This window comes from Elephantulus edwardii, unplaced genomic scaffold (assembly GCF_000299155.1).
Source record: "Elephantulus edwardii isolate Elephantulus edwardi_28Jun2011 unplaced genomic scaffold, EleEdw1.0 scaffold00044, whole genome shotgun sequence".
Taxonomy (NCBI): Eukaryota; Metazoa; Chordata; class Mammalia; order Macroscelidea; family Macroscelididae; genus Elephantulus; species Elephantulus edwardii.
This window is the reverse complement of record NW_006399794.1, coordinates 16,485,476-16,502,057: the sequence shown is the minus strand read 5'-3', so window position 1 is coordinate 16,502,057 and position 16,582 is coordinate 16,485,476. Positions and strand designations below refer to the sequence as shown.

Below are 16,582 nucleotides of genomic sequence, written 5' to 3'. Positions count from 1 at the left end.
TCAGGCTGGAGACTAAGGTGCGCCTGATCCAGGCTATAGTCTTTTTGCAATTATGTGCTATGCATCTGAGAGTTGGACAGTGAATAGGGATGACAGAAAGAAAATTGATGCCTTTGAGCTGTGGTGCTGGAGAAGAGTGTTGAGTATACCATGGACTACTAGGAGAAAAAAGAGGTTTGTCCTTGAGAGGGTGAAGCCCTTGGAGTCAAGGATTCTGAAGCTTTGTCTGACATACTTTAGGTGTGTTGCAAGGAGGAACTCATCATTGGAGAATGACATCATGTTTGGGAGAGTGGAGGACGGCCAGGAGAGGAAGACCCTCGATGAGATGGATCCATTCTGTGAGTGGAGTGGTGGGAATGAGTGTGTTTGAGACGACAAGATTGGCACAGCACAGAACGGCATTTAGGGCTCTTGTACATAGGGTCGCTATAAGTCGCAAGTGACTCGATGGCACATAACAACAACAACATTCCTAGATTAATTTCTTTTGGTCTCTTCTTCTCACTGCTACAACATAACCTTTGTAAATTGTAAAACTAAGCAACAAATTTTGGGCATAAGATTTCAAAGAAATATAATGGCATAAATATGGATGTTCACTTTACCTCTTTTCAGCCTTACCCCCAAGAAACCAACTCATTTAAGATTGTTAACATGGAAGGAAAAGTAACAGTATCAGGAACAGAATTAGAGAAGAGTGCAAATCACATGTGAGAAACAGAAGAAACTGAAGGAGTTACAGCCAGATCTTTATTTCCCATGCAAATAAGGGGAATAGACCTGACATAGATGGACCTTGGAAAAGATTGAGATTGTCCACTTTTACTGCTGCAGAACAGAAACAACCTTTTAGGAGTGATTGCTCTCAGAGATCCAGGCCAGAAGCAGATACCTGAAACAGGCAGCCTTTGGGAAGCCAGCCTTTGTTCTTAGCATGCATGGTGTATAATTTGTACGGTTTCCCTCCCCATTGTGGGTAGTAAATCCAGTCAAACAAGGCCTCAGCTGCATACCACCAATATGATTCTGAAGAGAATTAGATTTTTAAAAACTGACCTCTGGGGCATCCACCTGATTCTACCAGTTGACAGTTTGTGTGTTTGTGGCTTGCAGATATTATTATCCTAATGTGAGAGAACAGATGGTTGCTAAAGGAACCTTGCCATTATCAAGGATCTGTGCCATGGTAACCATGCAGCATCGTGAAGATATGGGAATACAGACCTTTAATCTCACTTTAACCCCAAGCCTTGACAACAGGAAAGAATTGAAGAACCAATCATCAGGTAATGAACACTGTGTTGTCTTTCCCTTTCTTTCTTTCTTTTTTTAGATTTTTTTATTATTATTTTATTATTTTGTCTCTCTGGAGACTAAGGTGCGTCTGATACAGGCCATGGTCTTAGCAATGCATCAGAGAGTGGGACAATGACCAAGGAGGATAGAAGGAGAATTGATGCCTTTGAGCTGTGGTGCTGGAGAAGAGTATTGAGAATATCATGGACTGCTAGGAAAACAGATTTGTCCTGGAAAGGGTTAAACCGGGTAGCTCCTTGGAGGCAAGGATTCTGTGGCTCCGTCTAACATACTTTGGACATGTTGTGAGGAGAGACCAGTCCTTAGAGAGGGACATCATGCTTGGGAGGGTGGAGGGACGACGCAGGAGAGAAAGGCCCTCTATGAGGTGGATTGATTCAGTGACTGGGATAATTGGGATGGGAGTGTTGGAAACAGTGCGATTGGCACAGGACAGAGCGGAGTTTAGGGCTGTTGTACATAGGGTCGCTATGAGTCGCAAGCGACTCGACGGCACATAACAACAACAACACCGTCAAATTGGATCTGACAGATACAGGAGGAGATTGTGTCTTTCACTTTCCAAGTCAGTGTACTTTACTCAATTACTGATTCTTGTCAGTTGTGAAGTGCTGACAAACATACCAGCTCATGCAGATAGCGTAGGACAGGGAAAGTTTCCTTTCTGTTTCTTTAAGGCCACAGTGAATTTGAGTTGACTTAGTACCAACAACAAAACCCTTTTGAGAATCTGATTCAGATGATGAGACATCCTTTTTCTTGAAAATTTAGTGTGTAACAGACAATGTAGAGTTTGCCCCTAATTTTTAAAAATGCTTAATTCTTTAAGCATCTACCCATTTTATCTTTAACATCAACAAGCATTTCGTTAAATAAGCCCTTAAAACATAAATACTGAACTGAAAAGACTGTGGCCTGAATCAGGCACACATCAGAAGAACAAACAGATACATCTTGGAGAAAATTAAGCCAGCAGGCTCTTTGGAGGCAAAGATGATAAAGCTTCGTCTCAACATACTTTGGGCATATTGCTAGAAGAGGTTATTCTTTGGAGAGGGACATCGTGCTGGGAAGGTGGAGGGGTGATGAAAGAGAGAAAGACATTCAGCCAGATAGATTGACACAGTAACTGTAGCAATGGGCTTGAGAGCACTGACAGGACAGAGTTAAGATCTGGTTTTCACTACACTCGGCACATAGCAACAACCATAACATATATAGGAAGTGTTATATAAATGTACTCAGAAATATTAATCAAAAGCAACATGAACAGTTATGTGGTTGGTAGAATGGTTAGCATAAGCTGGGAATTGAGTGTAAGGAAAATGGTTAGGCTTTATAGTTGGAAAGGATTATAAGAATTTGGGGTTTTGAGCTGTATTAATAAGTATCCTAGTGTTTCCACAGAATGAAACCTCCAAATACTTCATCAGATAATGAAGATGAGCCTTGTAAATCAAGTAACTGCCGTACTGTTTGCCAAACAGTATTTTATTATGTTTTACAAAGTTAAGATTGAGTTATTCCTCCTGACCCTTATTGAACACCCTGTTCTGTTCTCCTTAAAACTGTCCCTGGAATATAGTAATAATCTTTCTGATTTTTTTGGCCTTTTTCCTTTTATCCTCATTCTTAGGTTTACTGGATGTGGGTCTGAGATACAGACGTACTACAAGGACAGCAGAGGGCGTACTTGCTGCCCGAACTGTCTCCGTCTCAGTGCAGATTATCAGAGCGTGTGGTCTGCAAGCGGCAGCTAAGTAAGTCAACTTTAGAAAAGCAATACTAAGCCCCTTCCTTGTAATCCATGTGACAGATAGATACCAAAACTTTCTTGTGTGCAATTTTCTATTCACTAACAGGATGCTACCCTTTTCTTTTTTCTCATAAGAAAACATTTCAGAATACAAGTGGGCAAAATCACTTGCAAAATTTTCTGCGTGTATTAACTGTTATTAACAGTCGTAACATGCACCCTCACACCATTTCTTCCATTTGTCATTTTATACAGAGATAATTGCAAATTTGTAAGAATTTTATTTTATAAATAGTTTCATTAGACCATTCTAAATTTACACTGTCAGGCAGTGTAGCTGCTAACTGAAAAGTTGGCCATTCTAATCCATGAGTTGCTTTTTTTGAGAAGGATGGGCAGTCTACTCCTGTAAAGATATACAGCCTGCGAATCAGAGCCAATTTGATAGCAGTGTGTTTTGTTATGTTACCTTTATTTTAGTTAAGAAGAAACTGAAACTTAGTAAAAGTTGAATAACTTTTCTAGGGTCACATAGTAAGTAGTTAGTGAAGTAAGAATTATAAATCCACTTTCTTCCCTCTGCTGGTATATGAGCTCTGGTGGCGTTGTCCATAGGGAATTGTGCTGGTAACTCAAAGACTTTATCTCTGGTGGTTCAAATCCACCAACTGCTCAATGAGAAAAGGATATCCACTCTCCTCCCATGTAATTTATAGCTTCTGAAAATCTGCTGGAGGATCAGCAAAGAAAAGTGATGGAAATCAAAGAAACATATAGTGAAGATGGGTTATAGACAGTTGAGCTAATGTCAAAGATTACCATTACTCTTCATTCTTCTCCTACAGGGCTTTGGCCGAAAAGGAACCCACCCTTCAGTTCAGTGCCACATTTGGAGTCAACACCTTTGTCACCACTCATCTGTCTTTCCTGCCAAGGGAAGAACAGCGCCATACCCACCCTGTGGCTTGTTCTTTTTGCCCTGAATTCTCCCACCACACTGAGTTCTCATGTAACTTGGTGACTCAGCACAGCAGTGGAGAGGCCTGTTTCCTGGCAGAGCTGCTGGAATTTGCAGAAGTTACTTTTGCTATTTATCATAAAGATACCAAGTCAGGTGAGCATCACATGACTCATCAGAGTCAAAGATGGAAAGGCTCTATTTTGAATGATAAAGCCCCTTCTTAGGTGTTCAACAGGTAATTGAGTACACACTTTAAACCAGACAACTATACTGGTTGCTGGAGATTTAATGGTGAACAAAATCGACTTTCCATACCTTCTTGGAAGGTACACTTGGAGTGTAACAAGTATAAGCATGTGGTTTAAAGATCATTTAAGAACACTGTCCAAGTGAATTTTAGAGGGTCGACAAAGTCCACAACTGAGAATAAAGTAGTTTCCAGTTACACGTTTTGCCTTTCAGGGTATTGTTTGTTTGTTTGTTTTTCAACAAAGCTTATAAAACCTGGGCCATATTACCAAAATCAAATTAAAATCTACTCAGTAGAATATTTTAAGAAAATGAAATAATTTCTAGACATTGGGGTTTTTTTCTCCCCAGCTAATTTTCTTGTGCCAAATACTGTGGAGAAAAAAGAAGGCATTACTTCTATGACATCTTAAAAACAAAAAACCATTTGTTGTCATTTTCACTTGTGACTCATGATAAGCCTCATGTGTGTCAGTAGAACTGTGCTTCACAGAGTTTTCAATGACTTTGTTTTTTGGTTGTTGTTTTATTTTAAATATGTGATCAGACCTTTCTTCTGCGTTGTCTCTGGGTGAACTTGAACTTCCAGCCTTTCATACAGCAGCAGAGTATATTGATCATATTCTTTAGGAAGTTATATCTGTATGCCAAGCTAATAATTAGAGAAGTTGGACTATATGAAGAAGAATGTTGCATCAGGATAGGTGAAAAACTCATCACCAACATGTGTGATGCAAATACCACAGTCTTGCTTCCAGAAATTGAAGAAGAATTGAAGCATTTACAGAAGAAGATCAAAGATGGCAGCCTTCAATATGGATTGCATCTCAACGTCAAGAAAATAAAAATCTTCAGATAAAGACTGAAGTTGTCATTGATTTCATTATACTTGGAACCACAGTCAGCATCCAGGGTAGCAGCAGTCAAGAAATCAAAATACATACTGTGTTGGGGAAATGTGCTATCAAAGACCTCAACCAAAGTTCTAAAGAAAATTAATAGCAGTTTTCAATTAACTCCTATGTATCTGAAAGGTGGGCAATGAACAGAGAAGACTGAAGAAGAATGCATGTCTTTGAATTATAGTTTTTAATATCTGCTAAAAGAACAAATTGCCTTTGAAAGAGGTGCAGCCATAGTGCTCGTTAGAAGCAAAGATGATAAAACTTGGACAAACATACTTTGGGCATGTTGTCAGAGGAACCAGTCCTTGGAAAAAGATATCATGCTGGGAAAGGGTGAGACTCAGCAAGAGAGAGGAGACACGAGATAGGGCCTGGTTCAGATCTGTTTACCATAGGGTTGCTCTGTAGTCAACTCAGCAGCACCTCACAACAACAGCAAGTTAAACCTTTTAAAGTCATTGTAAGAAAGGGAGAAAATAGCACAATGACGACAACACACAGCCATGTTTAATGTAGTACTGCTTAAAAGTAGGGAGGTAGATAAGAAGATCAGTCTTTCAAGATCTTACTCAGCTATGAATTCTCTACTGATTGCCACTGTTTATTATTAACATTATATTTGGTTCTTTTTAGAAAACCTTTGTGTAAGTGAAATATCAAATATTTGAAGAATACAGAAAATATGTTAAATAACTATTAATTCATTCAGCTCCCTACTATCACGTTCTACTGTACCAAACAGAACATTTAAATTAAATGCAATGCATAGTCCTGAATTAGATTCTAAATTAGGGTACGTGAACAGTCTTACAATAAAGTGATTGTATTAGAAAACAGTATTACATCAATGGTTAAATTCTCTAATTTTTTTTTTCACTTTTAATGTATATATTTCCTAACAAGCCCTTGTTCCTAGGACATACATGTTGAAGTGGTTAGGAGTGAGGGATCATAATTTCTTAAATTACTTCTGAGGAGTATAGCAAAACATGAGAGTCTGTTTAATGTGGTTATGTTGAGAGAGAGGCATACATATATATAGATAAAGCAAATTTTGTCAAGGTGGTAATGTTAAGTTAAATCTACATAAAAAATATATAGAAATTCTTTGGAATATTACTAAAACAGTGTATATTTGAAATTTTTCACGATATAACATTCTGGTTTTGAAATTATATAGAGGGCGTTCACATTTTGACTAACATATGAGCAAGCTGACCTCCAAACTCCTCTGATGCTAAGAATCTGGGTATAAAAATGGAAGGCTGCATATACTGTAAACATAACCTTTAGTAGGCCACCAGATAATTTTTCTGTTTTGGTTGATTTAACAGCCAGTGACATGGCCAGTCTCCTGACAACCAGAGATTATTTGCTTGGAGTAGTAAAGGTTCCAACGAAAGAGCTACTAATCAAGAGATCTGGTAAGGATTCTGAATTTTCACTTTCTGATCCTACCCTTTCCCATTCATTTTCCTACAAGAGATCATCTCTTGTAAGATGTGGTTTGCAAGATGAGAAAAGTAAATATGACCTCTTAACATGTTTCTAAATTCTCCCAGGTATTCAAAGGTTTTAGTTTTAAATCCTCCCTTACGCATTCCAAAGGTTTTCCAGTAAAATAGCACAAAGCATTTTGCACATTTTGCGCTTATCTTACTTTAGGAAAGATGATGATGATAATAAGTATGGTATTACTCTTACATTGTATGATCATGATGTTGTTGTGTGCTGTCAAGTCACCCGTGACTCATAGCAACCCTGTGTACACTAGCTCTGAAACCTACCCTGTCCTGAGCCAGTCTCACTGACTCCAGCACACCTACCCCCATTGCCACAGTTACTGTATCAGTCCATGTCATCTGGGGTCTTCCTCTTCTGTGCTGTCCCTCCACCTTTCTGAGCATGATGTCCTACTCCAAAGACTAGTCCCTCCCAGACACATGCCCAAAGTATGTGAGATGAAGCTTCAAAATACTAGCCTCCAAGGAGAAACTTGGTTTCACCCTCTCCAAGATTCTTATCAATATAGGCAACATCCTCCACAGACAAGCTTAGTGATTAATTTTTTCATTTGTCAAGTAAGGATAACCAAGGCTGAGAGATTAATGGCTTTCCCAGAATGTACCACACATTTGGAGATAAGCCAGGGAAGAAACTCAGATCCTCCAACTCCTAGCCTTTGTTGTTCTTACCAGTTGTAACTCTCAGTGGTCACATGAAACTCAACCTCTGTCTCACTGTGAATGCACATTTTCTGTTCCATTGTAGGTAATGGTGGCCCTCGGTGAAGAGTGAATAAATTGTATTTTGGTTTTGGTTTTTAATTTTTATTGTTTTGATTTTGGGGTAGTTGTGTGTTTTGTTTGGGGTTTTGGTTTGTGTTTTTTTTTTTATTCTAATAATTGAAAATCTTTCTTTTCTCTCTTAAGGCATCACAGGGTGGTATCCTGTCATTTTCCCAGTAGATGAAGTCCTGGCTCATAGCTTGGAGCTAATGCAGAAGATTGTGGGTGGTCTGGAGGTCTCTGTTTCCTTTACCCATTCTGGAGATAGAGAGCGGGTGCTGGAAGCTGCTGAGCTGTTGGGCTGGAGTTGTGATGGCATCCTGAAGGATCTTGTCAGTTTGGATAAAGAGGAGCCAGCCACTGTCACCATTTCCACCCCAAGGCTCTGGCTGCCTACCCATTGTGTGCTGCTTGCCGGCCAGAAGCATATTCATAAGAATATTTACTGCTACCTTCGCTACAAGCTGTATGATCACGAAGCTTTTTGGACCCCTCTTAGGAAACCTAAGGAATCTCCAGACAAAAACCAGGTCATGGTTACTTTCAAGGCATTCAAAAGAGCCAAAGTCAGCAGGGGTCCATCCCTGCTGTGGTACTTAAGGGAGGAGAAGCTAGAGATCCAGGTGTGGCGGGCTTATGGCAATGACAGCGTGGAGAGACCCCACCAGACAGACAGCTGGATCGGATCAGCCTTTGTGGACCTAACAAGGCTTGGCGAGAGGTCAGCGAGCACACTAACTGTCAGTGGTAAGTAAAGAACCAAGCTCAGTTCTTGTGCTTTGAATAACTTCTCTTTGTCACACAGTATCTGAGACTCCTCAGCCATTATTTATTTAATCTTCACAATCTTAGGAGAAAGATATTAGACTTATTTTAAAAAAATAAGCCCTTTTCAGTTGAATCCATTCTGACTCATGATAACCTCATGGAATACATCTGCTCTATACTGTGTTCTTTGCTGTAATCTTTACAGAAGCAGATCTCTCAGCTGTTCTTCTCAGTACTTTTGTTTGTATTCAGACTAACTTTGAGGTGAATAGTCAGATGAAAAAGCTCTCTATCAACCAGAGAGCATACATCCATTTTACATGGAAACCAAAACTTAGAGGAAACTCAGACAACCTGCCCATGGTAACAGGCTAGTCACTGTTCTTCTCTTACTGCATAATGAGATTAGGCATACTTTAGTAGTCTCTTTGACACTAGCCATTTCAAAAAGAGAGGTTAGCTACCTGCTTCAAAGAAGGTGTTACATAATAACACTGTCTTTTTGGGATCACTACATATCTAAGAACTGGTTCTGAACTTTGCAGCTCTAGAGTATGTCCAACCGTTCACACATTATTTTTTCTTTCTCTTTTTTTTAATTGATATTTTAATGAAAGTTTACAGAAAACTTGGCTTTCCATTCATTGATTGTTACACATTTTCCTCCTTACCCCCACTCCAGTTCGCTTTTCTCTTTGAAAAGATTCTTTTGTGTTGCACAATTTCCTCCCTCCCTCCTGCCCCCCCCCCAGTCCACCTTGCTATGTACCTCTCTCTCATTCTGGATTCTTGTGATGCAAATAATACCCAATCATATATATCTTTTAGATAATTCTTTCCCTCATCCATTTCAATGCAGTGTTCATTATTTATCCCCTTTTCTTAGTTTTCCCCCAACCTCCTTGTCAGTCCTATTTTATAACAGTGGCATTATGCAGTATTTGTACTTTTGTGACTGAGATATTTCACTCAGCATAATGTCCTCCAGGGTCACTCATTTTGTAAAATATTAGTTTCTTGTTTTTTCAGTGCTGCATAGTATTCCATTGAGTGTATATACCACAGATCCTCTATCCATTCATTTATTGATAGACACTTGAGTTGTTTCCAACTCTTTGCTATTATGAACAGTGCGTCAATAAACATTGGTATGCATGAGTCCACAGATTTTTTTACCTAACCTAACTGTTACTAAAACATCATAACCACTCAGTTAATGTGCAGAAAATAAGAATGAGTAAAGTTAGGGAGCTACCTTTAAAAAAAAATAAAACACAACACTTTAGAGCAAATATATCAGTTTAAAGACTAAGGTGCACATGATCCAAGCCAAGGTATTTTCATTTGCTTCCTATACATCAGAAAGTTGGACAGTGGATAAAGGAAGACTGGAGAAGAATCAGTGCCCTTGAATTGTGGTGTTAATTAAGAATGTTGAGTACATCCCATGGACTGTCACAGGAATAATTTAATCTGTCTTGAAGAGCAACCAGAGTATTTCTTAGAAGCAAGGATGGTGAAACTTCATCTCAGGAGAAAACTGTCCTTGAAGAGAGACGTAATGTTTTGGAAAGTAGGGGGTCAGCAAAAGAGATGAAGACCCTCAACACAATGAGTTGACACAATAAATATCAAAAAAGGGCCTGAACATGACAGAAATCATGAGGATGGTGTGTGCAGGACAGGGCAAAATTCAGATCTTTTGTTCGTAGGATAGCTGTTATTTCTAGTAGATTTGATGACACCTAACAACACCGCCACCTTTAAACAAATGTTTGACTCATCTGATAATCAAGATGATGCTAATAATGCTAATTTTTTTAATGACAATAAAGAGTATTCTAGGGAGAGGGTGCCCAGGATAGACCTACTCTTTTTTAACATTTCTTGAACTAGAACAGAAACTCTACATGATAATTGTCTCATGAAGCAGAAAAGAGAAAGAGAACATTTTGAAAATGACATTATAGGCTGGATGCTTTTTTTTTTAAACATTTATTGAGGACTTAAATGTTCGTGCTTGGCCCTGAGAATTCACATATGAATAAGAAATAGTCCTCAATATCATTGAGTTTGCAATCTAATAAGAGAATAGAATAATAAAGCATAAGAGTGAAGCATAAGATCTTTGAAAAGAGTATTCTCCATGGTTGCTGTTTGAGCACAGAGATGGGAAATCTTTTCAGCTCATTGAAGCCATCTCAGCAGCTATTTTATTTAACTAGAGTTTAAAAGACTTACTCTACCACAAGATAAAGGTAAATAATCCAGTAGAAAAATGGACACAGTATATGAACAGACACTTTACCAAAGAAGAAATTCAGATGGTGAACAAGCACATGAAGAAATGGTCAAAACCCTAGCTCTAAGAGAGATGCAAATCAAAACCACTATGAGATATCATCTCACCCCAGTCAGAATAGCAAAATTTAACAGAACAGCAAGCAACAAATGCTGGTGAGGTTGTGGAGAGACTGGAACCCTTATTCATTGTTGATGGGAGTGGAAAATGGTGCAACCACTGTGGAAGGTGGTATGGCGCTTTCTCAAAAAGTTGCAAATAGAGATACATTTGGCCCATCAATTCCACTACTGGGAATATAACTGACATCTAAGCAGATATATGCACACCCGTATTTATTGTGGCTTTCTTTGTTCACAATAGCAAGGAGTTGAAAACAACCTAAGTGCCCATCAACAAACGAATGGATAGAGAAGCTGTGGTATATTCACATAATGGAATACTACACTGCATTGAAAAACAAGGAACTCATGTAATATCATTCAAAATGGGTGACACTGAAGGACATTATGCTGAGTGAAGTGTCTCAGTTACGAAAGGACAAATACTGCATGGTGCCACTGTTGTAAAACAGGTCTGACCACGAGGTTGGGGGAAGACTGAGAAAGATGGGTTCAATAATGTATATTGCATTGAAACAAATGAAGGAGAAAACCATTTAAATGGGATATGTGATTAGGTATTTTTGTCATGACAGGAGTCCAGAGCGAAGGCTGCATAGTGGAGTGGCCCTGGGGGGGGGGAGGGAGTGTAAAACACTGAAAGAATTTTTCTTTTACTTTTCCAAGAGGGTAGTGTACTAGGGGGGATGGTTGGGAAGGGAGAACAGTGCAACAATGAATTAATAGAAATCCAAAGTCTCTGTAAATTCTCGTTGAAATTAATAACAAATTTAAAAAGAAAAAGAAAAAAAATCTCCACCAAAAGGAAAAAAAAAGACATACTCATGAACTTTTTGAACTTTGTGTATAAACTGGTATAAATTTTTTTTTTTAAAAAAAAAGACTTACCTATAGAATAAGCTAAAGAGGAAAAGTAGAATATTCTAAACGGAGAAATAGCATGATTGAAGGCACAGAGGCATAAAACAATGTGATAGATTCTGTAGTTGTTGTTGTTGTTATGTGCCATTGAGTTGCTTGTGACTCATAGCGACCCTTTGTACAACAGCCCTAAGCCCTGCTCTGTCCTGTGCCAATCATACCATCGCCGACACACCCACACCCACCCCAATTACCCCAGTCACTGAATCAATCCACCTTCTAGAGGGTCTTCCCCTCCTGCACTGTCCCAAGCATAATGTTCTTCTCCAAGGACCGGTCCCTCCTTATAACATGTCCAAAGTCTGTCAGACAAAGCCTTGTTGTTGTTGTTGTTGCTGTTGTCGTTGTTGTTGTTGTTATGTGCCGTCGAGTCTCTTGCGACTCATAGCGACCCTATGTACAACATCCCTAAACTCTGCTCTGTCCTGTGCTAATCACATTGTCTCCGATACACCCATCCCAATTACCCCAGTCACTGAATCAATCCACCTCATAGGGGGCCTTCCCCTTCTGCACTGTCCCTCCACCCTCCCAAGCATGATGTCCCTCTCCAAGGACCTGTCCCTCCTTGCAGCATGTCCAAAGTATGTTAGATGGGGCCTTAGAATCCTTGCCTCCAAGGAGCAGCCCAGTTTGACCCTTTCCAGGATGAATCTGTTTTTTTTCCTAGCGGTCCATGGTACCTTCAATACTGTTCTCCAGCACCACAGCTCAAAGGCATCAATTCTCCTTCTATTGTCCATAGTCATTGTCCAACTCTCTGATGCATAACAAGTGATAGCAAAGACCATGGCCTGTATCAGACACACCTTAGTCTCCAAAGAGACACCATTGCTCTTCAATACTTTGGAGAGGTCCCTAACAGCAGACTTTCCCATGGCAATATGCCTTTTAATTTCCTGGCTACTGGTGCCAAGAGTGTTGACTGTGGAGCCAAGCAAACTGAAGCTGTGAACAATCTTGATCTCTTCACCATCCATCTTAATGCTGCCAATTGGTCCAGTGGTGAGAATCTTTGTCTTCTTGACATTGAGCCTCAATCCATATTGGAGGCTGCAGTCCTTCACCCTCTGCAGCAAGTGCTTCAGGTCCTCCTCAGTTTCAGCAAGCAGGGTTGTATCATCTGCATATCGCAGATTGTTGATAGATCTTCCATCAATCTTGACCCCACATTTCTCCTCATAGAGCCCAACTTCCCAGATAATCTGTTCTGTATACAAGTTGAAAAGGTATGGAGACAGGATACATCTCTGGTGTACGCCCTTCCCAATTTTGAACCATGCAGTGTTTCCTTGCTTTGTTCTGATTACTGCCTCTTGGGTACTATAAATAATTTAGTATGGCACATGAGAGGATAATCGGTTAGGAAGTAACAGGGAGATAAAGCTAGACAGATGGACAAGATATACTTAAGATCTTAGCAGGAGAGTTTGGACTTTTCTTTGAGCACTACAGAAAGTTGTTATAATGGTTTCTGAATAAACATGTGGCATAGCTTTGCATTCTAGAAAATTAAGTGTAGCAACTATAGTGGAGAAATGAACTGGAGGTGACCAGATTAATTCTTTACAAACATTTTTCATTTCAACAATCCTTTAATGTAGTTATTCTACTTCACAGATGTAGAAACTGAATCACAATCTTATTTTAGCCCTATTAGCTTTGTGCTAAACAAGAATGAGTGGGAAAAGAATTGAGTGTATCTCATTAATCATTCCAAATTAATCTGGTTCTCTGTAGCAAATTAATCTGGGTCTCTGTAGATCCAGAAGGTGTAAGTCTGGCTCCACTGAACACCTCATCCAATTCTGCATGTCCTTGTTTATCTGTGGTAATCTAGAGTAACCATAGAGAGATGGCAGGAAAAGGTCCTTGTTTTTGTTAATAAAAATAGGCTTTTAGCTTCACTCTGCTGAAGCAAATAGTTTTGTTGTTGTTGTTGCTGTTGTCGTCGTTGTTGCTGTTATGTGCCGTTGAGTCACTTGCAACTCATAGCGACTCTCTGTACAAAGCTCTGTAGCCTGCCCTGTCCTGAGCCAGGCTCACTAATTTCGACACACCAATCCCCAATGCCCCAGTTACAGTGTCCAGTACATCTCATCTGGGGTCTTCCTCTCCTGCACTGTCGCTCCACCCTTCCAAGCATGATGTCCTTCTCTAAGGATGGTCCCTTAGGACACTGAATATAGATCTAAAGGTTAGAACCTTAGCACAAATACCCGTTTTTACAGAGAGCTCTGGTGGCATAGTAGTCCTAGGGAGCTGTGCTGCTAACCAAAATACCTCTCTTATCAGTTCCAACTCCACAGCAATGAATTTTGGATTCTTTGGGGTTGGGTTGATTTTTTTAATTAGTATTAGTATTATTTCATTCCTTTTATTTAGTGATAACAAAAATGGTGTTTACTTTTACGATCCTGCATTCCCCTCTTACTGCTCCACAGTCACTATTGTTATGTATAATTAAGCCTGAACCTTCCCATAACTGACCCTCCAGTGAGTTTCCAGAGTCTAATAGAGGAGGAGGTTGCCCTCTTTATCCCAAGGAGCAGGGTGACTTTGAACCGCCTGCCTTTAGGTTATCCATGCAACTTCTTTTTTCTTTTTTTTTTAAATTTTATTAATTTTAATGAACGTTTACAGAGACTTTAGATTTTCATTCATTCATTGTTGCATTTTTCTCACTGCCTACGCCTCCCCCCCAGTTCCTCTTCTCTTTGAAAAGTAAAAGAAAAATTCTTTCATTGGTATGTCAGTGCAACTTCTTACCACTAAGTCTACACCTCACTGTTGTTCTTATGTCCTGTCTAGTCAGAACTGACTCATAGCTGACCCTGCAGCAAGATTTCATTCTCACCTCACTGTTGTTGTTGTTGTGTGCCTTTGATTTGGAACTGACCCTGCAGCGGGTCTTCAGAGGCAGTAATCACATGGGAGGAAATTGTCCATCCTTCTCCCTCAGAGCAGCTGGCAGAGGCGAACCATGTGCCTCCAGTTCTATATTGCAGCTCGGCTTCTTACCACTAAGCCACCAGACTAGTCTAAGCCTTTTATCTTCAACCCCTTATACAAGATGTGGTATTTGCTATGTTTGTTGAATGAGTATCTCAATTTATGCTGTATCTCTCTATTATCAATTAATTATGGATTGATGATTTTTTTTTTCATTAAATCCAGACCCACTCCCATTGAATAGCTACCCTGTAAGACAGAGTAGACCTTAACTATCTGTAGATTTACCAAGGCTATGAATCTTTATGGCTGTCTCTCCTCAGAATATGTTTGTAATTACTTGTTTCTATACCTGAGGTGTGTGAGAAAGATGGACAGTTTTCTCCTGTGCGATTTGCAACCTCTGAAAACTCACTGGAGGATCAGCTATGAGCCACTTCCTGACTTGATAATACATAGCAACAATAACATCCCTGGGGTTATAATTTTGCTTGAAAAGAGTTGCCTTTATTTGGTTAATGAGGCAGTTTGTTGTTGTTTTTTACCACAGAGTCAGAACTGACTCATAGCTGACTCTCTACGAGGTTTTCAGAGGCAGTTAGTGAATCGCACTGGAGGAGATTACCAATCCTTTTCCTGTAGAACAGCTGAGAAGAGCCTTGAACCATGTACCTTCAGTATTGTAGGACAGCTTCTTGCCAGTAGACCACCAGAGCTCCCTTTTGAGGCAGGACTAGTGTAGATATGTCTTGAACCAATCTTTTTTGAGATATAAAAGTGATTAAGCAAGCTGAGCCAACAGAGATGGGAAAAGAGAAAAGCTTAGCCACACGAAAATTGCCCAAGAGCAGCAGCTCAGATAGACACAGCCAACAGAGAGCTCCCCTTAGCGCAGCCACTCTGGATTTGAACTTCTAGCCTTCTGAACTGTGAGGGAATAAATTTGTTTGTTTGTTAAAAGCCACCAACTTGTGGTGTTTTTTTGTCAGTAGCAGCACTGGATAACTTCATCTTTCCACATCTTAAGTTTCTTGAGAATAAGATTGAATTAACATTTAGCTTTTAGGTATCTTACTCAACCATGATTTGTGCTTATTTTCCACTGGTGATGACTAAGTATTTTACACAGTGCATTTAGAAGAAAACAAAATAGCTTAAAATAGAAAAAATAGGAAACATTCTCTCTTAGTATTTCTGAACATCTTTGAATCAGCTAACTCCTGCTTTGTAGATTGAAATGAGTCTGTGTTTTCTAGAAAACATTCTTTGATATTCTGAAGGAACTATTAGTTCCTTCATCTTTATATATTAAACCTTATTTTAATTTCCCACAAATCAGTAAATTTCAAACTCCTGGTTTTAAACCTGTGATTTAATATTAAGAATGATCTTAGATACTGGCCCATGAAAAACACTCACTAATTCCCTCACCTTTCTTTCTTACCACCTCCTACCTAATAATACTCCCCTCCAATTTATCTTTAGGGTTGCTGCAAACTTAGGAAAACATACTTAGTTCGTAAAACAAGGCCGAAATGAGCACCAGGACAGCTTCCTGATGAAAAGAAGGTTTACAAAGCAGGAGTCTGTGAAGCACATAAATAGCTCAGAGCTATTTGGTTAGCAACTCTCAGTTGCTAACCAAAAAGTCAGCAGTTCAAACCCACCAGCCACTCCAATGATAAATGATGTAGCAGTCGGCTTCTGTGAAGATTACAGCCTGAGAAATTTTTTGTTTTGTTTTGTTTCAGCCTGAGAAATTTTGTGTGGCAGTTCTACTGCTTGATAAGGTTGCTAGAAATCAGAATGAACTCGGTGGCAGTGAGTTTTAGTTTATATGTTATCTAAGAGAAGATGGTTGTATCGAAAGGAGTTGGCAGATACAGAAGAATTTAATGAAATAGCATTTGAGCAAGAGCCTATGGTGATGAAGGCAGAAGTCCAAGCTGTTTTGAAGGAAATAGCAAAAAATAAGGCCCCCGGAATAGATGGCATACCAATTGACATATTTTAGCTAAAAGATGCTGCCCTGGATGTG

At 39.4% G+C, this 16,582-nt stretch overlaps 1 protein-coding gene across 1 annotated transcript in view; it reads left to right on the top strand.

The window, feature by feature from the left end:
- C2CD3 (C2 calcium-dependent domain containing 3) overlaps positions 1–16,582 on the top strand; it is a 179,706-nt gene that overhangs the window by 93,311 nt on the left and 69,813 nt on the right. Inside the window, exons 19-23 of the mRNA XM_006885575.1 lie at positions 1,117–1,289; positions 2,957–3,080; positions 3,922–4,190; positions 6,526–6,615; positions 7,624–8,226. Of these exons, the coding sequence (XP_006885637.1) occupies positions 1,117–1,289; positions 2,957–3,080; positions 3,922–4,190; positions 6,526–6,615; positions 7,624–8,226 (1,259 nt within the window). The remainder of the gene's footprint in view (positions 1–1,116; positions 1,290–2,956; positions 3,081–3,921; positions 4,191–6,525; positions 6,616–7,623; positions 8,227–16,582) is intronic.